This window comes from Vipera berus, assembly GCF_964194415.1.
Source record: "Vipera berus genome assembly, chromosome: 7".
Classification (NCBI taxonomy): domain Eukaryota; kingdom Metazoa; phylum Chordata; class Lepidosauria; order Squamata; family Viperidae; genus Vipera; species Vipera berus.
Window position 1 is genome coordinate 69,959,312 of NC_138209.1, and position 25,734 is coordinate 69,985,045.

Here is a 25,734-nt window from a genome sequence, read left to right on the forward strand (position 1 = left end):
TCCTTCTTTCTTTTTTTAAAGCAAACTAACTTTTCATTCTGGCTTCCTTTTCGTTCTGACTTCACTGGTATTAACATAGGACAGGCGTGGCTGGAATTCTGGGAGTTGAAGTCCACAAGTCTTAAAGTAGCCAAGTTTGAGGAAACTTGAAAAAAGTGACTTATGACCGTTTTTCACCCTTATGTCCGTTGCAGCCACTCCATGGTCACGTGATGAAAATTCAGCTGCTTGGCAACTGGCTATTTATGACAGTTTGCAGTGTAGTTGCCTGATTCCCCTTTTGTGACCTTCTGACAAGCAGAGACAATGGGGATTCACTTAACAGCCATGCTACTAACTTAATAACTGCAGTGATTCACTTAACAACTGTGGCAAGAAAGGTCCCCAAATGGGGCGAAACTCACTTCACAATTGTCTTGCTTAGCAAAGGAAATTTGGGGCTGATTTGTGGATTATCTGTATTTAAAACACTCATAAAAACTCCACACATTGGCTTTGAATAATAAGTTACTATTACCTTAAGACAGAGTCCCCAACCCCTGGTTTGTGAACCGGCACCGGTCCACGGCATGCCAGAAACCGGTCCGCACAAACAAGCAAAGCCCCATCTGCGGGATGCGTGCAGCACACAAAACCACGGCCCCTCCGGTCCACGGAAAAACCTCTCTCCACGGAACCGGTCCCTGGTGCCCAAACGATTGGGGGACGCTGCCTTAATACATTTGATTGGGTGTCTAAAGAGGTGAAAGTCTTCTAAGCTAAACTAATGAACATAAAATCAGACAAAGTTAACGTACTAGGAGCCACCAGCTTTAGTTCCCTTGTAACAGTACGAAGGTCATTCTTAGCCACACAGCGAACAGCCATGATTTCTTCCACCTTCTGAAATGTCACCTGGCTGGCTACCATGTTCCTCTCATCGAGATGAGTCTCCACCGTAACGTCAGAGATATTGTTGGTCAGGAGAGTCCACGAGGTGTCATTGTTGCATCTAGAGAGAAGTCACGTTTTGATTGATCCCGCCCCAAAAAAGTCTTTCTTTACTGAAGACTATTTAGTGAATAAATATCTTGATGTGCATCGGGACACGTTGCCCAAGCAGCATCAAAACTTTCTTTGAAAAACAGCCACTTATTAATATCACAACAACATCATTTCAGGAGTGTTAAGAATGGTTCCATGCACGTGGACAAATCTCAGCTTTTATCCTTCATTCCAAAGTGTTTGACAGATTTAGCATGATTTTCCCACAAAATTTAAGCTTAGGAAATATTGCTAGACGCAGTTCATAAGGTTGACTTATTACTAGCAACTAATCTTGGGTTTCAAATTATATATCACTCCAACACGCAAGGGGTACCTGTTTCTATAAGGAAGAAAATAATAGGTGCTGAGTAGACACCAAGTAAGAGAAATGATTAACCATTGCTGTTGGTCCAACTCTGTTGAGGAAATCTTGTGTCTTGGGTTCTTTAAAAATACATTATGTGCATTCGCACATTTAACAATACATTTGATTGCACCCAAGAGTTAAAAATTCAAGAGGCATTTCAATCAATATAAAATGGTACTCCCACTCCCAAATCTGAAATCTGTACATCAGCGATGTCCAAACGTATTTTCAAATGGTTTCAACTCCCATAATCCTTTAATCCTGACTGTCCATTGCCATTTTGTGTTACTGCTTTATTATTAGCTAATAAATGATTCCCAACTTCAGAATTATGGGAGTCGAAATGCAATGCAAACTGGAAGGCGTCCAGTTGAGGAACATATATATTATGAAAAGGATGCAGTAAACATATTGTTATACCAGCCAGCTAAAGCCACTTAAGGCAGCCAAAATCAAAGGCCTTACTTCTTAATGTCCTTGCAAACCAGCCATTCCACGTCGGGGAGGGGCGTGCCTTCGGCCAAACATTTGACGGTCTGCCCAACAGAGCCGTGGTGATTATCTACCAGGTCTCGAATTAAAGCTGGAACTGGAAAGGGATAAATTGGGAAGAGTGTGTAAGTGGTTTGTCTGCTGGAGCTGGTTTCTTTGGTGCCAGACTATTTTTGAATTCACATCTGCCTGGCAGACACAGTTGTTTCTTGAGGAAATGCAGCTTCAGAAATGGAGGCCTGGTTTTTTGTTTTTTGTTTGGCTTGTATTCCCTGAGACAGGATAGTCTCCTGCATTATATGAATTGTTGTTGTTGTTAGTTGTGAAGTCGTGTCTGACCCATCGCGACCCCATGGACAATGTTCCTCCAGGCCTTCCTGTCCTCTACCATCTTCTGGAGTCCATTTAAGCTCACGCCTACTGCTTCAGTGACTCCATCCAGCCACCTCATTCTCTGTCGTCCCCTTCTTCTCTTGCCCACCATCTTTCCCAGCATGAGGCTCTTCTCCAGTGAGTCCTTCCTTCCCTTTAGGTGGCCAAAGGTTACTTCTAAGTAACAAGTTACTTCTAAGTAGGAAGACTGCATTACTAGATGGCAATATGTTGCGCATTTTCCCAGAGGTAGCCCCAACTAAACGTAGTCACAAGCTGCGTAAGGAGACTTTCTTGAATCTGGTGGTTTTGGGATCTGTTGAACGTCCCTTAGTAGTCTCAGCCAATATGGCCCAACAGGTTGCTTGCAAATCATGAGAACTGAAATCTAGTCTATATGGAAATCACTACCATGAAGATAATTGATATGAGATCAAGCTACTGATAGTGTATGTGTAGTCCTCTTTTAGCATAGCAACATTGGGACAAACAACTCGGTCAGTGAGCAAAGCAGCCACCAAGTGAAACCAGGACTGTACTTATAATTTTACTTCAGCTTCTCTTTGCTTTACAGACCTGCAAAGGTTATAAATGCAATACAGAATATCTGGGGCCATTTTGACTATAATAGAGTATAGGCAGCTGCGTAAGACATTGTATTGAACAAGTCTTCTGCACCCATATTTCTATGGAAAAAAATGTGAGGAATCAAGACTTAAGCTGACTATTTCAACTTAAAATCAGCTAATTCAATTTTCAGTCTTAACAAAGCATTTCTTATCTCAGAGCTTAGGCTGCTACTTGATAAATAATCAGAACATCAAATTATTTCAGTCATTTGACATGCAGCATTGCCAGAACTTCAACATAAGTCTCATTTACCAGAGAAAGTTTTTTTTAATCCAAAAAGAATTTTTTTTAATTTTCTATCATGGGTGTGAAAACATTTCCTTATTTACTAATTGAAGCCTGCAGCACTTCTCTGAATCATTTATTTTTTAATAAAGATTTACCTTGATATATATCGAGAACTTTACAGTAAATCCAATCAGTATGAATAGCAAGTGATCCTCCCATAGAAGTTACAAAACGCTCATTAACAGTCAATTTGCCATTCAGTTAATTTTACAACTGTATAAATCCAAGCAATCAGAAGCAAAAGGGACTTCTGATTTTAGTTAAAGCATTGTTATTATAGATCCTGTGATTAAAAATTAAGCTCTTCTCTCCACGTCAAAGAAAAGCGCTGCCCTAAAACAGCATTTACCATCTGCAAGTTTGTATGAAAACATTTATAATCTACGAGCCAATTAATTGAAGCCCTTTTTAAGGATGCAAGTAAATAAAACGTATCTGATAGCACTGAATGGAAACAGATCTCTGTGAAGTCTTTCCAAAATCCTTCCTTAAACATGGTCGTCAGGGTAAGTTCTGCACTAAATGCTTATTTTGTTCTGCAGTTCCTTATCCCTTTAATGTGCCCCTTCCTCTCTCCAAATTAAAACCTCATGGATGGGACCACGTCTGCCTTTCAGCCAAACGCAGATGTTGAAGTATGTTGACTGAAGTAATCCCCAGACTATCATCCACCAATATCAGCAAGCAAGCACAATTTTCCTACATTATTTGCTAAGTTAACTGGCTGAATTTCAGAAGCACTATTCATACCAGCTCATCTATAAAGGTAAAGGTAAATGTAAAGGTTCCCCCGCACATGCGTGCTAGTCGTTTCCAACTCTAGGGGCCAGTGCTCATCTCCGTTTCAAAGCCAAAGAGCCAGTGCTTGTCCGAGGACGTCTCCATAGTCATGTGGCCGGCATGACTAGACGCCAAAGGCGCACGGAACGCTGTTACCTTCCCACCATAGTGGTCCCTATTTTTCTACTTGCAATTTTTTACGTGCTTTCGAACTGCTAGGTTGGCAGAAGCTGGGATGAGTAACAGGCGCTCACTCTGCTACGCGGCACTCAGGATTCAACCCGCCAAACTGTCGACCTTCTGATCGACAAGCTCAGCATCCTAACCCACTGAGCCACCGCGTCCCTTTTAGCTCATCTATACCCATCTATTTTTTTTCTGACCTTCCTACTTCAACGTGCTATTAAAGTGAAACTTCAATTCCTCTTCAAATAAGTTGCACAAAGGAGGGTGTTTTTTTTTTTATTTGATCGTCACAAGAATTTTGAGAAGTGTGCTACCAATGGCCTTCATAGCTGATCTGGCATTCTAAACTATTCCTCGATGTTATGTTTACACATCAGACTTGTGTCATATTTATACCTCATGTGCTTCCCATGTGACGTGTGTAATGTTGGCTTGTCCCATTTTACAGGTTTACCTTGTATGAGCAGAGAGAAAGTGTATCGTTGAATTTCATCCTCATTCTGTGCTACCAGTGTATAATATCCACTATCTTCTTCCTTGGCACGAATCAATTTTAATACACTCTGATATCTATGAGAATAATTTTTAAAAACTGTGATTAAAAATAGCACAGCACAGTAGGAAGCAAACCATTATTTTAATGGAAATCAAAATGTACGTAATCCGAAAAGACTCACTTAGACAAAAATTCCACAATTCTGAAGTACCTTTTCTCTCAGATGCTAAATCAATTTATAACATTTATATCCTGTTTTCCACTGACAAGAGTTAAGGTCACTGGCCTTACTTCTCTCCAACCAAAGAAAATTGGAGGTTTGGGGACTTACAGTCTGATTAAGAAGATAGGCAGCCGGTTGATTATACAAACAATAAACATGAGATTTGGAACTGGTTTAATTGCTGTTACAAGTGAAAGATAGAGCAGAAGGGGAAGAAAACAGGGATGGTGGGAATGGAAGTTTCAGATTATAGACAGGTGGGTCAATATTTTCAATGATTTCAAATGAAAAGGATTAACAATTTATGTCTACCTGGCACTGACCAACAAAGAAACAAGGAATAAACCAGAATTATTCTATGTTCTAGTCAACCAATACTTTATCTTAGAATCATAGGGCTAGAAGGGACCTTGGAGGTCTTTTAATCCAACCCCCTGCCCATAGTAGGAGACCTTATATTGTTCTGGACAAAGGGTTATCCAATCTTTTCTTGAGAACCTCCAGCATATCTTTTGACAAAGACAAAATCATTGATCAAAAATAGAGTGGATGGTATGGACCAGGGTTTGGCAACCTTGGCTCTTTTATGACTTGTGGACTTCAACTCCCAGAATTCCTGAGCCAGCATGGCTCAGCTTGGAAGCCTCTCCCTTTCCCCTCAGCATGGCTGGCTCAGGAATTCTGGGAGTTGAAATCCATGAGTCATAAAGCGGCCTAGGCCAGGGGTAGGCCACCTTGGCTCTTTTATGAGTCGTGGACTTCAACTCCCAGAATTCCTCAGCCAGCCATGCTGAGGGGAAAGGGAGAGGTTTCCAAGCTGAGCCATGCTGGCTCAGGAATTCTGGGAGTTGAAGTCCACGAGTCATAAAGCGGCCTAGGCCAGGGTAGGCAACCTTGGCTCTTTTATGACTCGTGGACTTCAACTCTGGGAGTTGAAGTCCACGAGTCGTAAAAGCAGTGCTTTTTTTGTAAAAGAAAAAGTTGCCGGAACTCACACATGCCATACAAACCCGCCTTGCCTACCCTACAAGGTTCCATCCAAAAAAGGAGCCGGAACTCCGTTCTGAGCGTTCTATGAGAAAAAAAGCCCTGCGTAAAAGAGCCAAGGTTGCCTAGACTGAGAACTAGAGAAATTTTTCAGAGAGGTGTGTCCTGGAATGAAGATTATTCAGTGGGGAGAATAAATAATTTCTGAGATAATAAATAATTTCTGAGAAGAAACCTCGTTTCCAAAATGGAGGATTCAGTGGTGAAGAAACCCCAGACTAGTTCCTTTACCTTGTTTCCTGGATTTGCTTGGAACTGGTGACAATTTCTGTGAGGTTCTCCATCAGCGTGACATTGTCCTTCAGCCAAAACAACCTTGGCTCTGGATATGCATAGACATAAATGACAAAGTTTTTGACTTCGTGTAGATTGACTGCCTCGGCGGGCTTGAAATGGGGCTCCAGATGAACGAACCCTTTATCTGTAGGAAGACAATAGTTCCATGACTACCTTTGTTGCCATTCTCATAAGCAATCATAGTGTGAAAAAGAGAAACAGGCTCTACCGTGAACATAGATGGCTATCCTTTCCATTTTCTTAAAATCTTTAGTCACATGTCTAACAGCACACTCATAATCTCCACTGTCCTTCACTGATACATCTGGAATGGTTAAATTATAAATCAGCTTCTGGGTTGGGACTTTGATGTCATCAAGGGTGATTATTCCTTTATTCTTCTGCATATGGGAGAGAGGGAATGGAACAGACAGTCAAGACAGAAGTTTTTTTAAAAATAAGATATCTACCTAAAATATTATGCTATGTCATCGGTCTCCATGTACCCAAGAGGAAGCCCCATTCTGGATTCCATATTTGTCAAAGGTATCTAATTATGTGGTGTCACAGGTGTCTAAGAAGAGAAGAGGAATTTAACATGTATTAGTAAGTTAAATGTTGGAACCTAGACAATATGTTGCTGATAAAATATTAAGCATTTCTGATTATACACACACACACACACACACACACACACACACAAGGTAAAGGTAAAGGTTCCCCCGCACATGCGTGCAAGTCGTTTCCGACTCTAGGGGCTGGTGCTCGTCTCCGTTTCAAAGCCGAAGAGCCAGCGCTTGTCCGAGGACGTCTCCGTGGTCATGTGGCTGGCATGACTAGACGCCAAAGGTGCACAGAACGCTGTTACCTTCCCACCGTAGTGGTCCCTATTTTTCTACTTGCATTTTTATGTGCTTTCGAACTGTTAGGTTGGCAGAAGCTGGGACGAGTAGCAGGCGCTCACTCTGTTACGTGGCACTCGGGATTCGACCTGCCAAACTGCCGACCTTCTGATTAACAAGGTCAGCGTCCTAACCCACTGAGCCACCGTGTCCCTATCACACATACATACATACATATATATATACACATACACATACACATACATATACATATATACATACACACATACACATACACATACACATACATAATTATATATATTAGACTGTTGTTTCTCTGTGTCATGTAATATATGTGGGTATATGCATAATTCTGTATTTATTTGTTTGTTTGTTGTGTAGTGTATATTGGAGGTGGTGACCCTTTTAAGAGCTGCATGCAATGAAATTTCATTTTAATGTATGCCAATCGGTGTACATTCAAAATGACAATAACGTTATTAGTTAGATATTAGTTCTGTGGGTTGGAGAGTCCAAAACTTCAGGAGGAGACAGGGTTAGAGAAGTCTGCTTTGGACTATGACTTAAAGACATTTGCAAATAATCATGTTCTTTCATCAGCACAAGTGTAGCATGTGAGCAACTATACAAAAACCATTTTTGTTGTATTATATTTTCCAGGTTGGTGGAAGTGTTATTATTCTTCCTCTCCCACTTCCTGTCAATCTCATATGTTACTCATCTCCCCATAAGATTTTTCAAAGCTCCGCAGGCTTGCTAACCATTAAATCTTGACAGTTGACCAAGCAAATACGTTTAACAATCGGCCTTTCTTTCAAATGTTTTTATCCAGACATTTTCTTTTTAAAAAATCCGGAATTAAAGCCCCACCCACGGTATCCTCCAGCCATTTAGTCAACAACAAAAAGGGATATTTACCACTTTCCCTGGATAATTCCACTCTAGGTTCACCACTTCGTTATCCAAGACCACACAAGTAACAATAATGGTTTCTCCTGTTTTATATACAGTCTTGGGGGACTCAATTTCAACATGAAGGTATGATGGAGCTGGAAGAGGATTAAAAATTTTAAGGAAATAATACGCATAGAACATCATTCCCTTGAATACCTTATTCTTCTCTGTATATTAAAGAGAACATCAACATTGATGACATGTGGGAAGAAATTTATTAAACTAAATCATAGTCTTTTCAACTGTCATTTATGGGGCCAATTCAGGCCTTTTTGGGGTTTTCTGAGTTAAAAGAACAAATAGAATTCTGCATCCCATTTGCTCTATAAAATAAATAACATATTTGAATCATTATAAGGAGGGAACAGGGTCATCTTTTGGATTCAGAAGCAGGAATCTAGTTGCAGATGTGGAATAGGTCACACTGTTGTCTCAATTATTCTCCTCCCAGCACCTGGTGCCTCAAATGTCATCCTCAATCTGCCTGAACTAGGGAACACAGATAGTCCTCGATTTACAACAGTTCCTTTAGTGAGCATTCAGAGTTACAACAGCCCTGAAGAACGTGAGTTATGACCATTTTACAAACTTATGACTGTTGCAGTAACCCCACGATGACGTGATCAAAATTCAGATGCTCGGCAATTGACTCATATTTATGACGGTCTTGGGGGGGGGTCACGTGATCCCCTTTTCCAATCTTCTGACTAGCAAAGGCAATGGGGAAGCCAGATTCACTTAACAACCACGTTACTAACTTAACTATCGCAGTGATTCGCTTAACAAATGTGGCAAGAACGGTCATAATATGGGGCAAAACTCACTTAACAAATGTCTCGCTTAGCAATAGAAATGTCAGGCTCGGTTGTGGTCCTAAGTCAAGGACTATCTGCACACAAATTTTTCCAGATGAAATTCCAAAGAAACATGTTGCAAATTGCGTACGAGACATGCAGAGGGGTGATGGCCTTTGTCAAAGTGCGGCTGTTCAGCACAAACTAAATTTACCCATAAATTGTTATCTCAATACAATCAGGTTTGTTAAAGGCTTGCGTTTGAACAATAAACGCAATATACTGGAGTTAATATTAACTTTCGGTGGGATCTGGCACAGATACGAACTTTGAGTTTATAAGTCAATGTATTATCCAAATATAAAAAATGGGTGACTTCAGTAACCAGGTCCGGTGGGTGGTGTGAACGCAGCCACAATGCCATATACACAGTGAGGAAAGAAGATAGCCTTTCTTAATGTTTTGATTGCTTTTATTGATATTGTGACTTATCTGGCAAGACTGTCATTGAGATTCTTGTACACTGCCCAGAATCATGAATCTGAGGCAAAATAACACATGCATTAATATATTAATAAGCAAAACTATCCTTGTCCTCCTACTTTTAAAAGCCTATTGATTTCCCCTCCCCCAAAGGTGTTTAGAATAAATTATTTAACCCAGTGTTAAAATTCTCCAATAAAACATAATTTTCATCTGTACAACCCGTCAGAATGATCACCGAGTTCTAATTGTGCCAACATCTAATGATGAATGTTTGTTAGACACACATTTGTCAGACGTTTAGAAGCTGAGAAGAAGGAAAAAAATCTGTGGGGCAAATGGGAAGCAATGGGGAGGGAAGCACACACACATACACACACAGGCATAAGTGAAGGTTAGGAAATTCTGGAGGCTACACTCAAGGTCTTATCGGGGGCTGCTAGTGGGTTGCTGGTCTAACCCAGGGGTCTTCAAACTTGGCAATGTTAAGACTTGTGGACTTCAACTTCTGGGGCTGGCTGAGGAATTCTGGGAGTTGAAGTCCACAAGTCTTAACGTTGCCAAGTTTGAAGACCCCTGGTCTAACCACATCGCTAATCCTACCATTAGGCCAGAGGTGAATTATTTATGCCCCACAAGCCACATGACAAAAGATGGTTTGCCTTCCATTGATAGACAGGACTGGAACCAACTAGCCAAGTTCAAAGAACTTCCAAACTTCCGCTAAGTACATTTTATTGTAGTAAAGTTAGAAATCCATAAGTAGGTTATTCCAATAACTGCAATATTTCTTTCTATAAAATAAACATTCAAACCTTTTTGCCCCTCTTTCCCTTGCTCGCCCTATAAAGGTAAAGGTAAAGGTTCCCCCGCACATGCGTGCTAGTCGTTTCCAATTCTAGGGGCCGGTGCTCATCTCCGTTTCAAAGCCGAAGAGCCAGCATTTGTCCGAGGACGTCTCTGTGGTCGTGTGGCCGGCATGACTAGACACCAGAGGCGCACGGAACACTGTTATTTTCCCACCATAGTGGTCCCTATTTTTCTACTTGCATTTTTACGTGCTTTCGAACTGCTAGGTTGGCAGAAGCTGGGACGAGTAACAGGCGCTCACTCTGTTATGCGGCACTTGGGATTCGACCCGCCAAACTGCCGACCATCTGATCGACAAGCTCAGCGTCCTAACCCACTGAGCCACCATGTCCCTATATAACAGCCTTTTCGGTCTCTGTCTTTTGGGGAGGGGTGATGGTTAACAGTTATTTTCCCGTAGCCATGTGAGAATTAAATATGTACTTATAAGATGACCGCGTCTTTAAATAGAGGCAATTGGACCCTTTCGCAAAGCATCGAAGGAGACTCAGAACCTGTCATTTATCCATGTCAATTGAAAAATATGGAGTGATGTACCTTTGTAAACATAGATGAAAAATTCACCGGACTCAAATTCTACGGCTCTGACAGTTGTCTTGCATATATAGGACCCCAAAGAGAAGTTTCCAATGAAGCCCAGTCTGTTGTCATAAGAGGCGTACAGAATTTTTCCTTCTCTGTTCATCAGAGTGACTTGAGTGTTAGGATCAGTCGTGCGACATGGGATAATTGAAGAATTGTCTTCCTCGCTGGCAACAATGAACAAATCTTCTGGAGAGGTTGGAACAAAGGGAACAGCTGGATCTGTTGAGAAAGAGACACTCTGATGCATCAACAGGGTTAGAGAGCAGGGGTCTTCAAACTTGGCAACTTCAAGACTTGTGGACTTCAACTCCCAGAATTCCTCAGCCAGCCAGCCTTTAAGTCCACAAGTCTTAAAGTTGCCAAGTTTGAAGACCTCTGGGTTAGAGGAATAAATACATACATTAATAGATTCAATCTCAAGCCTGCATCCCACGTGCCGTACAATAATATGAGATATTCCATTTGATCTTTCCCTTACCCAGCCAACCTGAGGCCACCCTAAACAAACTAATGTGATGACATTTCTGTGGAAGGAGAAATCACACAGAGAACAGCCAGGGTTGAGTCTTTTCAGCCATAATTAGAAGGCGGGGACCCTTAGGAGACACAAAAGGCAAAAATCTACCTGAGATAGACCGTCAGAAATCCAGGCTCTGAGCCATATTGAATTTTTAAAAATAGCATTCAGGATTTTGAACTATACTCAGAAACACAACGGTAACCAAAGCAGCTCTCATAACAGCAGTGTAATGTGGCAATAAAATGTCTGGTCAGTGAGCACGTTGGCCATTGGATTCTCACTACCAGACATCTCTGACTGATCCTCTTCAGAAGTCCCATGTGGAATGAATAGTAGTAATCTAACTAAGAGATGATCAAAGAATGATTCTGTCCTTAGCACATTCTATTCCAAGTAAAACTCAACTGCACACTAGCTAAAGCTTTGATCTGGTCTTCTACTTAATCTTTCAGTAGCAGATGGGTATCCTGGAAGACCCCAGACTGTGGACCCGTTCCTTCCAGGAGAGCACAACTCAACTGGTAATCAAAGTTGGAAACAGAATAGTCATGGAATCTGAATTAAAAGCCGTTCTTTCTTGCTTGGTTGGGTAGCTTGTTTTTCAGTCCTTGACAGCCTCTAGAACTTCCACCACATTTCTCAGAGGGCCTGGGATGGATATAAAGCTGGAGATCATGAGTATATTGATGATACCTCATCCTAAAGTGTCAGATAACTTCTCCCAGTATCTCCATATAGACATTAAACAGACAGAACCTTGCAAATCCTTAAAGCTCCTATTTCACCCAACCTCTGTTTGTCATCTACTGTATATGAAGTCATGGAAAAGGTCATCCATCAAGATGGGATGCAGCATCACCAGGATACTGATCACACTCGGTTGTGTATATATCTACCCCAGGCTGACCAAGTGACACCGTTGAGGTTTGGTCATAGTGTCTGGAAACTGTGTGGGTCTGGTTAGGGGAGAAGAGCCTTCAGCTCACCTCCAGCAAGACAGTTTTGTCCTAATTCTGGGACTAAAATTTTTCCAGCTTTGGCTAAGATGAGGGCACTCTTATGCTCAGAGCCAGAGCACAGTTTGAGGGATATCATAGGTCAAAAGGTTTTCCTTGTGAAGCTCTATGGAAGCAGAAGTTGAACTTTGAAAAGCAGAATATTGACTTGAACTTTGGTGTCGGGGAAAAAAAATCCTGAGAATGGCATGGAAGGGCAGGGAAACAAATGAATGGATCATCAAACAAAACAACCCAGAATTTTCATCCATATTACAAGTGACCGGGTTCAAATTATCCTATTTTGAACCCATTCTGCAAAGACATAGTCCTCTAATGTTAGGAAAGATAGAAGGAATATAAAAAGAGGAAGACAGCAACAAGGTGGAGTTATTCACAGCAATGATCAATGTACCATTGATGGACTTGAAGGATCAAGGTGGGAACATAATCTATGTGGTCGTTAACAACTGACATCAACCATTTCAATATGCTATCCAAAGTCTGCTGAACATTCTCAGTCAGCCAAAGCAGTGCCTGCCTACCTTAGTCCAATCTCCCATTTCCTAGGATAACCAGACAAGAACTTTGAGACAAAGGTGCTTTTCCCAGAGGCAACTGGACTTTCTTGTTTTTCTTTGAAGACATTTCACTTCTCATCCCAGAAGCTTCTTCAGCTCTGACTGGATGGTGGAGGATGGAAGGATTTCAGTGAAGGGACACAGGGCAGAAAACATCCTGCGGAAGCTTCTTGGGTGAGAAGCGAAACGTGGCCCAGTGGTTAGAATGCAGGACTGCAGGCTAATTGTGCTGACTGGAGACTGCCAGCAGTTTGGCCGTTCGATCCTGACCAGCTCAAGGTTGACTCAGCTTTCCATCCTTCCAAGGTCGGTAAAATGAGGACCCAGATTTTTGGGGGCAATAGACTGACTCTGAAAAAAAGCTTAGAGAGGGCTGTAAAGCACTGTGAAGCGGTGTTGTTGTTACCTGCGAAGTTGTGTCCAACCCATCGTGACCCCATGGACAACATTCCTCCAGGCCTTCCTGTCCTCTACCATCTTCTGGAGTCCCTTTAAGCTACACCTACTGCTTCAGTGACTCCATCCAGCCACCTCATTCTCTATCGTCCCCTTCTTCTCTTGCCCTCCATCTTTCCCAGCATGAGGCTCTTCTCCAGTGAGTCCTTCCTTCTCATTAGGTGGCCAAACTGAAGCAGTATAGTGGTCCTATTGCTCAGTGCTATTTAAAGGGGGTCCGTGGTGAAGAAAAGACGGAGAACCATTGAGTATCCAGTTGCTCTAACTCAAAGGGATCCAGTAGAAGCTATTTGCCTCTCTCCCAAAGCCTTCCTGGTGACTTGAACTCTTGTCAACTCACCTGGCACAAAAATGTAGATCTCTTTCCCCTCGACCTCTCCATCTTCCTCTTGAGAATGATTATAATAGCAAATGTACAATCCGGTGAGAGAAGCCGATGCATTTGCCACTTCGAGGACGGTCACGAAAAGGCCGCTGTTGTTCTCTTCATTTCGGATGGCGATGGAATGGTTGCCTTCTGGGGCCGGATGCTGCCAGCTCACTTCGCTGTCTCCAGAACATTTCAAAGTGAAGGGGGCATTCAGCTGCACGACCATTTGCTCTTCACTTGGAAGAATGGCAGGAAGCAAACTCTGACAGGAGATTATGCATGACCCTACGAAGAGAAAGCACAGTGGTGTAACTTCAAACGGTCACTGAACCAACTGTTGTAAGTCGAGAACTACCTTCATTGTGATGACAAGTAGTTCTGAAGCATTCACAAGCAACACAGTAAAAGATGCATTTTGCTTGGGACCAATCTACACCTTTTTGCAAAGCCTGGCTTTCCTGTTCATTTAAACTTTGCTTTTCTCATACTGTTCCTTAAGCGTTTTGCATAGGTCAAGCCCAAATAATGGCATTTGTTTCCAAACTAATGTCATTTTGCACAAGGTCCACTTTCCTACGCTGCAAGTTTCAAACCGGAGCTGGCGGTAGCGTGTTCCTTGCTCAAAAGATGGTCAGATTCTCCTGAAAACCCAAGCAACTTAGTATGTACTGTCTGCAAATTGAGTGCCAGCCAAAGAAATCAATACACATTTTAACCCGGGCGAAACTTAGCTATTAACTTCACCTTTCTCTAAAAGTCCTGGTGGAGCTTTTCCAGCTCTGGCCAAGAAAATGTATGAAATTCAGATTTTGTTGTCTTTGAGTTTGAGTATGACATGCTAAGCATTCTTGAAGATTTGCACTCATGGTCCCTCTTCTGGGAAGAGAAACGATGCATGGTGGGAGAAATCAAAGCAGCTTTTTTTCCCCCTGCAATGCCAGTAAATACATTTTTGATGCTGTTTCTGGGACCAGAATCACTGGTGAATGAAAACGAGAGTAAAATGAATTGAATGTTTGCTCAAGCTACCGACTAAAATCCTGGAATGTGAAGCAAGCTCTCACAATTCCCCATCGAATGGAAGGGATTGCAAATGGGATCTAAAATATTTGGAAGGCTTCTTGTTCCAGGCTTAAGCAGGACAGATTTAACCAAAGAGACTCTCTGACATAATAATAATAATAATAATAATAATAATAATAATAATAATAATAATAATAATAATAATAATAATAATAATAATAATAATAATAATAATAATAATACGTTGGAAGGGACCTTGGAGGTCATCTAGTCCAACCCCCTGCTCAGGCAGGAAATCCTATACCATTTCAGGCAAATGGCTGTCCAGTCTCTTCTTAAAAACTTCCAGTTTTGGAGCATTCACCACTTCTAGAGGCAGGTTGTTCCACTGGTTAATTGTTCTAACTGTCAGGAAGTTTCTCCTTAGTTCTAGGTTGCTTCTCTCCTTGACTAGTTTCCATCCGTTGCTTCTTGTCCTGCTTTCAGGTGTTTTGGAGAATAGCTTGACTCCCTCTTCTTTGGGGCAGCCCCTGAGATATTGGAACACTGCTATCATGTCACCCCTCACTCTTCTCTTCGTTAAACTACACATACCCAATTCCAGCAACTGTTCCCTATATGTTTTAGCCTCCAGTCCCCCAATCATCTTTGTTGCTCTTCTCTGTACTCTTTCTAGAGTCTCGACATCTTTTTTACATCGTGGTGACCAAAACTGGATGCAGTATTCCAGGTGTGGCCTTACCAAGGCATTGTAAAGTGGTATTAGTACTTCACGTGATCTTGATTCTATCCCTCTGTTAATGCAGCCTAGCACTGTGTTCCACTGGCTAATTGTTCTCACTGTCAGGGAATTTCTCCTTAGTTCTAGGTTGAGGATGGACTTGGCAAAAATATCCCATTGAAGGCAAATCTTACCTGCAAGGAGGTAGCCCAAAACCAAGAATTCTTTTCGGGAAGGACCCATAGTAAAGGTCAACTGAAAACAGAACACAAAATGAAAGAATAATGATTATATTGAAAACAGATAGGAGACATCTGCAATGCGTGCTGAAATGACATACAGCAACTTACGAACCTGACTGAGCCTCAAAAGTTCCTGTTGCTCAGTGAGACAGTTCTTAAGAGAATTTTGCCCCATTTTATGGCCTTTCTTGCCACGGCTGTTAAGTGAATCCCTGCAGATGCTAAACGAGTAGCACGGTTGTTAAGTGAATCTGGTTTTCACCATTCTAACTTCGCTTCTCAGAAGGACCTGAAAGTTGACCCCATGACCCGGGGACACGGAAACCGTCGTGAATATGAGTCAGTTGCCGAGCTTCCGAATTTTGATCACGTGACCACGGAGAGGCTACAACGGTCATATGTGTGAAAAGCGGTCATAAGTCACTTCAACACCATTGCACATTTCAAGGGTCACTAAATGAAGCGCTCTCAGTCGAGGGCCACCTATATTGACCATCTTAATTCTTCTCTGCTGCCGAAAGGGCCACTAACACTCTCAACTCTGACCTAAAAGGTAAAGGTAAAGGTTCCCCCGCACATGCGTGCTAGTCGTTTCCGACTCTAGGGGCAGGTGCTCATTTCCGTTTCAAAGCCGAAGAGCCAGCACTTGTCCGAGGACGTCTCCGTGGTCATGTGGCCGGCATGACTAGACGCCAAAGGCGCATGGAATGCTGTTACCTTCCCACCGTAGTGGTTCCTATTTTTCTACTTGCATTTTTACGTGCTTTCAAACTGCTAGGTTGGCAGAAGCTGGGACAAGTAACAGGCGCTCACTCTGTTACGCGGCACTTGGGATTCGACCCGCCACACTGCCGACCTTCTGATCGACAAGCTCAGCGTCCTAACCCACTGAGCCACCACGTCCCTCAACTCTGACCTACGCCTCTTTATATTCAGATTGGTAAATGTGTGTCTCAAGAGTCAGTTTGGGGCGGTAGTTAAGGCACCAGAGGCAGGTGGGCGACCTTGGGCCAGTCAGTCTCCTTCAGCCCAGGAAGAAAAGCAATGGCAAACCACTTCCATGATCTTTCCAGAAGAAAACTGCGAGGACTTTCCCTGGCCATCACCAGGGGTCAAGGCTAACCTGAAGGCCCAAAACATGGTAAGCCGCCCAGAATCGCTGTCATGGTGAGATGGATGGCATTAAAAAAATGAATAAGTAATAAATAAGTATACAGGTAGTCCTCGGCTTACCACAGTTCATTCAGTGGCCGTTCAAAGTTACAACGGCATTGACAAAAATAACTCAGGACCACTTCATACTTGTAACCATAGCAGCATCCTGATGGTCACGTGATCAAAATTCAGACCCTTGGCAACTGACTCGTATTTATGACGGTCACAGCATCCCAGAGTCACGCAATCCCCTTTTGAGGCCTTCTAACAAGCGATGTCCATTTGGAAACCGGATTCACTTCACAACGGTGTTGCTAATTTAACAGCTGCAGTGATTCCCTTAACAAACGTGGCCAGGAAAGTCATAAAATGGCGCAAAACTCACGTTCTCACTGAGCAACATAAAATTTGGGCTCAGTTGCGGTCGTAGGTCAAGGACTACGTGGATCTGGGCAAACTCCGGGAATACGGTGGGGGACAGGGGCTGGCATGCTATGGCCCATGGGATCCCAACGATTCAGACACAAGTTGGCAACTGAGCAACACCAATATCCTGCATATTGCCTTAGCACGAGGACCCCGTGTTTCAGAGCGCCACATAAATTTATTACGTACAAAATGATTACTACTGCAAATACTCTTAAAGTTGTCGAAAACAACTCTGCATATTTGAATCAAGCAACATGTTTCTGCTGAGGATGCCGTGGCAATTAAGCCAACATCATGAATGGTCGGATGCAAAGGTCTTGCAAATTCCAAACTTCGGTGAAAGAGGAACTAGAAGCGTACTTTTTCATCCCTGGCATCAAGTAGGAAAAGATATTTTTTTTTTAAAAAAAAAGGGGGGGGAGATTCCGAGATTAGCTTCTCTTAAAATCAACACCATTTGGTGATCTTCTTCTCCAGATGTCTTTTGTTAGTAATGACAGCCTTAACTTTGAGATACAGGGATTCCTTGTAAAAATAGATAAAAATAAGCATCGCCCTTGATTTGACCTAGCTTAGGATGAAAAACATTTTCAGTGCTCAAAAAAAGTAACGTTGCTAAACCTCAGCACACAAAGCTGAGGTTAATCTTGAAAGAAAGAAGACAGATGCCACGCAGAATTTAAGCTGGCAGAAGACAAATTTCCATGTTCCGCAACTCCCATAATCTGCTAATAGCTAAAGAGAAGGCTAAAGTCTTCATACTTCAAATCTTAAGGTTCTACAACAAACATAACTAAGCATTTAGTTTGTCCAAAACTCTTTACCTACATGGTTATATTTTTAATTTTATTGAAATAGCAGCTGCTCAGGTAAAAAAAATTTAAACCGACCCGAAACATGACAGTCCTAAAAGCATATATTTGTTTGCTTTTTAATTGACATCATTTGCTCCAAAGGCTTTTGAGCTGCATCTAATTTGACTCTGGGTGGTGAATTGCATTAACAAATTTAAAAACCTGCCAGTCTTTTGTTTATTGAAATAAGCCATTCAATCAGCTTTCAGATAAAATACAACTAGTTCTTGACTTAACAACCACATCTGGGCCCAAAATTTCTGTGACTAAGTGAGACATTTGTTAAATGAGTTTTGTCCCATTTTACGATCTTTCTTGCCACAGTTGTTAAGTGAATCACTGAAAGAGGAGGAGGAGGAGGAGAACCAGGAGGAAGATAGGAATGGACAGATTCATAAAATCGTAGGGCTGAAAGAAGCTCTGGAGGTCTTCTAGTCCAACCCCCTGTTCAAGACAGTAGACCTGGACATTTCATAATAGATCATCATCCTTTTCTGACAGTTGTTTAAGAATTGCAGCAAACTAAGGTCTATTCTCCTCTCGCACAGCCCTTAAATTATACAGAGGACATAGCAAGAGTCTGCAGTAACCAAGTGTGCATTTTTCTATCACGCTCTGGAAGGATTGTGAACCCAGGTTGCCAGCATGCAGCCAGCAGATAACAATGTGGTTAGCAACCCGTGGCAATCTTCCATGCTCAATGGCTATCTAGTTTTTATTATTTTATATAATTTTTCATGCTAGTTTACAAGACCACAGCCTCACGCCCCTATTCTCTCACTGGGATGCCCACTTGGAAAATAAAAAGGTGGGCACGCAGGTGTGCTTGCAAGGTGTGGTCCCAAAGGTGAAGATGGCAGCCATGGCAGGGCCATGAAAACGCTGCCTGTTCTTCTATCTGCAAAACAGAGTACAGGTTGTCCTTGACTTACAACAGCTCATTTAGTGACTGTTTGAAGTTACAAAGGCGCTGAAAAAAGTGACGTATGACCGTTTTCCACACTTACGACCACTGCAGCATCCCCAGGGTCATGGGATCAAAATTCAGACATTTCTGTGGACCGGTTGCTGGCATGCTGCAGCCCAGTACCGAAACGAGGGTTGGGGACCCCTGGTTTATAGTACCAAATACAAAAGGAGAGGGACGCGGTGGCTCAGTGGGTTAGGACACTGAGCTTGTCGATCAGAAGGTCGGCAGTTTGGCGGGTTGAATCCCGCGTAACAGAGTGAGCGCCTGTTACTCGTCCCAGCTTCTGCCAACCTAGCAGTTCGAAAGCACGTAAAAATGCAAGTAGAAAAATAGGGACCACTGGTGTTATGTATATATGTATATAGGGGATGTTTCACATAGATAGCCACTGACACCACCAGGTGGCAGGGTGCCCTGTCAGGATTGGCAGGGCAACCTTTGGCAGGAAATCCAGACAATGGGATTGGTTCCAAGTATACCTGGCTAGGTATATAAGAGGGGCAGTTGCCCCTTTGTTTGCCAAGTCTGTGCTACATCAATAAAGAATGTTATGCTGAACCCTGTTGTCCTGTGTCGTCCATCTTGGCCGTGTGGTCCAGAGCCCACTATCTAACAACTACGGTGGGAAGGTAACAGCGTTCCGTGCACCTTTGGCGTCTAGTCACGCCGGCCACATGACCACGGAGACATCCTCGGACAAGCGCTGGCTCTTCGGCTTTGAAACGGAGATGAGCACCAGCCCCTAGAGTTGGAAACGTCTAGCACGCATGTGCGGGGGAACCTTTACCTTTTTATACAAAAGGAAATCTCGCACGCTCCAGATATGTATCTATAGAACTGCTGTCTACATTTTATAAAGATGCCGCACCCTCACCATGTTCTGGCATTTTTTAATTCAAAAGCACCAGGCTGAGGAATCTGCAGTAACGTACTCCCTCTGGCCATCTTTGGCTGAAGCAGCAACAAGGGTAGGCCACAATAAGCAGGCCACTAAAAGCAGAGCAATCTGGAGATTGAGTCTTAAATCGGTCAAAAGCCCCAGACCAAAAGGAGTGATTTACTGACTAGTGGGGGCTGGCAGGATCTCAACTCCCCTGGTTGTTGTTGTTTTTTTTAAACAAGTGGGGGAATGAATCGCTGACCTCCATTCCACCACCAGCCCTGACAAACGATTAGCAAAACAGGCACCAGCCCTGCAACTTTAGAAACTTAGCAGATGGCATTCTTGCAGGAACAAGTCATTTGCCTTTGGTTTTTCAATTAGCAATAGTAGCCGTGTGTTTATGTAAGCGCCTCCCACTGATAACCCAGACTCTTGCACATCAAAGTCATCTTCTCTTCCAGCCTTCTTCTTCACCATTTTGCCCCCCTCCACCACCACCATCCCTTTTTTTCCCCCAATCACAGTTCTATCCTGTATTTTCTCTAGATAAAGAAGCCTCACTCTGCATACGTCTTGCAAGGAATTCCTGGGCAAAATCTGCTCCTTCTGGCTGCCGCTCTCTCTGTAATTGCAAGCCAGACCAGACTCCAGGTTTCCTTAAACGGGGAGAATTTGGTGATGAAAAAAGGTAGGCAAGTAGGGATCCCCAAGTCAACTTTGAAAAGTGCCAGTTCCATGCATTATGGTCTGGCGGCGAAGCATCGATTTCATTCACCATATATGCCATGTCTTGCTAAAGAAGGAGAAAAATGCATGGTGGGGCATCGGCACCTTAATATTAACATTAAAAAATAATAATAATCATAATTCCACAGCAGCCACTTTTTAACTTCTTAGAATAGAAACCATAACCTCTCTTGTGCATTTTTCTTACACACTTACATTCACAAAGAAATGCTTATTCACAAGTGAATAGCCATTCTGTGTACGCTTTCTCGAAAAGAAGTCCATCGAACTCAACAGGACTGGAACAAAAGGACTGATGGTTTTTTTTTTCCCCAGGAGATACATCTCTTTCATCCATTATTAAATTACAAGTAGTCCTTAACATAAAGCCATTAGTTTATTGACAGTTTAAAGTAGGGGGGGGTCTTCAAAATTGGCTGGCTGAGGAATTCTGGAAGTCCACAAGTCATAAAAGGGCCAAGTTTGAAGACCCCTGGTTTAAAGTTACAGCGGCCTGAGGAATTAAGAATTGTACTTGCAGTTTCAACCATTAGACTAGCCTTGTGGTCACATGATCGCAATTTAGGAGCTTTGCAACATTCACATTTATGACCTGTTGTAGTAGATCCTACAGTCCCGCGATCACAATTTGCAACCTCTTTTGCCGATTTCCAGCAAAAAAAAACACTCATTCGGGGAAGCTGGATTCTCTAAACTGCCAAAAAAGCCTTGTAAAAATCGAGTTTGACTCAACTTACAACCTCAACAACTTACAACCGAAGTTCCACTCCCAATTCAGACTACCTGTATATCTATTTGCTGTCTTCTGATAGCAAAATTATCAATGTGATGAGTCATTAGTCACAAAAAATTGACTTGAGAAGTGGGAGAAAGAACAAAATAAAGTTGGGGATGGTGGGTGGTTACAAAAAAAAAACCTACAACAAGTAATGAATAAACTATATTTTTCCTTCCCAATAACATCCCCCTTCTATCCATCCTCTAGAGCAGGGGTCTTCAAATGTGGCCCTTTTATGACTTGTGGACTTCAACTCACAGACTTCCTCAGCCAGCATGCCTGAGAGTTGCATTCTGGGAGTTGCAGTCCACAAGTCATAAAAGGGCCACGTTTGAAGACCCCTGCTCTAGAGTTTTATTGAGAAGAACCCTTGCTTATGCATAGCTTCCCCAGTTTGATGTGCACGCATTTTATTCCAACAGATGGCAATGTTGCACCACAGAAAGAAGAAAACAACTAATTGAAGGTTTTGTCTAAAGGTAGGAGTAGATTTTTTTAAGTGGTTCCAGATTATCTAAACATTATCTGCTAGAAAACTGCAATTTTAAAATGGAATTTTTTTTTATTTCTTGGTGGCACAATCCTGGAACTGTAGAACAACACTAGTGTAATTAGAATTTAAGAGGAAACGTTCTCATTTTCAGCCGTAAAACTAGTTTGCCCCAACATTTACAGCAAACAAAATGTTTGCTATAGCAGCTCATAAAAATGTGCATGAACCAATCCTCCTGGGGAAAAGATTTTTATGGAAGCCTATTTTAAAAATCCAACAGCATCAAAGAAAGCCCTGGGCTTTGTACGTTTAGTTCAGCCACCTGGGCAAGTCTCTTGCAGATTTCAGCGTCAAGGGGCTCTTTTCAAAGTTCCACCCCAAAACAACAAAGCCCTAGGAGAATTTGCACTTTCGTTCTGGAAGAATCTGCAGCCTGCAGTGGTTTTCCAGGAAAGAGAAGCAAGTATGCTTGCTCGGCACGTTTTAAATAAGAATAGCTCCGGAGTGTTAAAATCAAAGCAAGTTACAGAATAAAATACATTGTGTGGGGGGGGAGGGAAGTTTCCAACCGTGGCCCCTTTAAGACCTGTGGACTTCCCAGAATTCCCCAGCCAGCCATGCCAAAGTTGGACACCCCTGCCGTGTGGGTTTAAGACTTAGTTGTCGTTTTTTTTTCCTTGAGTTAGTGGACATCTACTATCCTTTCCTGCAGCATTTCACGTGCTGAAAGCTACGCCTGACAAAGGAAATGTTGAACTGACAGGCATGAAAAATATAAATCTTCTCCGGCTACCTATTACGTTTAATAGCCCTTTGCAGGAGCTACTTGGGGGTGCAGATCTGCGGTAAATGCAGAAGCTGATTTCCAGAGCAGATGGAGGCAGTTTTGGATTACACATCAGCTTTCAAGCTTTCCATGTGAAATTAAATTGCATGGGGCATAAGTGTGGTGTGCAGCATTGAAACCTCCTAAAAGGGGGGGGGGCAGGGAAGTAGATTTTCTTATGCGCAAAGTTGCTCTCCTGCTTTCAAAATCATCTTTGAACATGGAAGGGAGGATCCAGCTAATCCTGGCAGACTTTGAAAAAAGCTAAGAAGAATAAACTCTTGTAATACTTGGATTAGGGGGCTACAGGAAATCCCAGGTCTATAAACTAGATGGGATTTTCGTTTCATTTTTTTCCCCATCCCTGTCTAGCCTTTAAAAGAGACTTGCCTGTAACACAGGGAATGTGGGGGAGGGGACAATTCCCCTGCAACTTATACATGGATAAATCCCCATTTTAAAATATAGTTTGGTAGCTGAGCTGATTGAATGGATGAATAATGTTCATTTAAGGCAGCACAGCGGAACTAATTCATTAAAATATAATTAAAGGCAAGAGCTACTGCACCATTACAGATTTCCTCCACATTATTTTATTAGCGGGTTACTACCTTTTATGCCCTCAAAACAATAGATAGATAGATAGATAGATAGATAGATAGATAGATAGATAGATAGACAGACAGACAGACAGACAGACAGACAGACAGACAGACAGATAGATAGATGTCAACGCTGCTAACATTGAATGTTATTGCTTGACAAGAGATGAAGAAGTAGCCGTTTCATATGTAAAACTTGTGTATTGCTTTAAGACTAGTGTATTGCTTTAGTTTAAGGTTAGGAGGGGGGATGAGTAGGAATGCACCTTCAAGGCTATTTCTCTCACTAAGAAGATAAAGCTTTGGGGGTCTTCTAAGGGAAGGGAAACTGATTCTTTAAATTAATTGGAGAATATGATTAATGACAAAATTAGTAAGGTGGAGGATTGCGTTTTAATATATTGTGCAATGGGCAGAGATGTCAGATTCCAGCTTCCTTCGAGCAAGCATTTGCCGGTGTATTAGGCTAATAAAGGACTTCTAAGGTAAACAATGCCTCAGAGTCACTTGAAAAGCCCATACGTCAGAAACTTGACTATATATATATATATATATATATATATATATATATATATATATATATATATATATATATATATATATATATATATATATATATATATATATATATACATATACACATACATACATACATATATATATATATATATATATATATATATATATATATATATATATATATATATATACATATATATATATAAAATCACTTAGCTTTGACTTGTATAGCTAGTCCAGCCCAGAGTTTACATCGTTAAGTGAGAAATCTGTGAAATGAATTTTGTCCATCTTACAACCTTTCTTGCCGCAGTTGTTAAGTGAATCACTGCAGTTGTTCAGTTAGTCACGCAGTTGTTAAGTGAATCTGGCTTCCCCATGGACTTTGCTTGTCAAAAGGTCACAAAAGGGGACCCAGGGACATTGCAACCATCTTAAATATGAATCAGTTGTCAAGGATCCGAATGTAAAACACGTAACTGCAAACGCTCACTAAATGAACTGTGTTCCCTGTGCAGGACTACCTGTATTACCTTATCTGGCCTGCAGAAATGCATGCAACCACTAGGTGACAGCAAAGAGATGTGAGGAGGGGAAAAAATGAATTCTTGGCTGCTTGTGTAAGTGATCCTGTGGACCGTTGAAGCTCAGATATAGCTAGCTTTCTGAGTTTCCAGGCTGATCTCTGAGCTTCTTTGACACATTGCAAAAGTATCCGTTCAGAAGCTGCTATTGTCCATTAATAAACTCCAGGGCTCCAATTCACCAATGCTGAGGGAATCAGAATTACCAGCAAGAGAAATAGCCATGAAACAGACCTGGAGCTATTTAACCAAGTGTCGCAATGTTTTAGTTATAGCACATATCCTCTAATGAAGACAGTCTGATGCTCTGATGCTCCTAGCCTGATGCTCTGCCACGGATCACCCAGAGGCGCTGAACAACTTTGGAAAAAGGAGCACTAGGATCTGTCACAGAAGCGTCCCAGGAGACCAGATATTCTGCTGAGATTGACAGTTCAGGCCAGCAGAATCCGACTGGCATATGAGCCCTACAATAAGGCAATAATGTTCCAGAATCAAAAGAACAACTTGGCCTGCGGGGAAATCATTTTCGTTCGGCCTCACGCACCGCACAAACTGACAAAAGAAGCAGAATTAGTGTACTGTAAAGATACCCACGCGCACGCCACGGGTACATTTTTGTTTAACTTCACGTCGTATTCAATTTTGTTCCTTTCCCCCCATCATTGCCTTCCACTTAATGGCTCTTTTGTGGCTGGTGAGGATCACCACTAGTGGCATTTTTAAATAAACAGGTCCCCGTGGCCTCCATTTTGTAAGCGCACCCCGACGTGCTCTCCGTGGTCCTATAAAGAGTACCTCTCTCTCTGAGTTAGGGAATCCACTAAAATCTTAACCGAAGTTCAGAGACAGCAGAGGTACTCTTTATAGGACCACGGAGAGCACGTCGGGGTGCTCTTACAAAATGGAGGCCACGGGGACTTATTTATTTAAAAATGCCACTAGTGGTGATCCTCACCAGCCACAATACCACAAAAGCATTGATGGGGGAAAAAGCTCCCCAATCTGGACTACAAATCCCAGAGAACCACAAGATGGCAGCAAAGAGCTTCAAGAAAACGTTTTATAGCCCTCTGCAGCCCTGATACAGTTGCCCTGAATTGAAGACCCGCCATACAAATGAACGGTTCATTTAACACTAGATCCCTGTTTTCAAACGTGGCAATTTTAAAGATGTTGAATGAGTGAACGATCCTTTATTATCAAAGTACAACATTGTATACAGTGAGATTGGCTGAGCCTCCTTTCGTGCCC

The 25,734-nt window shown here is 42.2% G+C and overlaps 1 protein-coding gene across 1 annotated transcript in view; it reads right to left on the minus strand.

The window, feature by feature from the left end:
- PDGFRA (platelet derived growth factor receptor alpha) overlaps positions 1-25,734 on the minus strand; it is a 51,323-nt gene that overhangs the window by 19,718 nt on the left and 5,871 nt on the right. The window contains exons 2-10 of the mRNA XM_081332975.1: positions 15,593-15,653; positions 13,625-13,939; positions 10,685-10,951; positions 7,965-8,095; positions 6,413-6,584; positions 6,139-6,328; positions 4,596-4,711; positions 1,859-1,982; positions 798-991 (exon numbers count right to left, since the gene is read on the minus strand). Coding sequence (XP_081189101.1) covers positions 798-991; positions 1,859-1,982; positions 4,596-4,711; positions 6,139-6,328; positions 6,413-6,584; positions 7,965-8,095; positions 10,685-10,951; positions 13,625-13,939; positions 15,593-15,641 — 1,558 coding nt within the window. The 5' untranslated portion in view covers positions 15,642-15,653. The remainder of the gene's footprint in view (positions 1-797; positions 992-1,858; positions 1,983-4,595; positions 4,712-6,138; positions 6,329-6,412; positions 6,585-7,964; positions 8,096-10,684; positions 10,952-13,624; positions 13,940-15,592; positions 15,654-25,734) is intronic.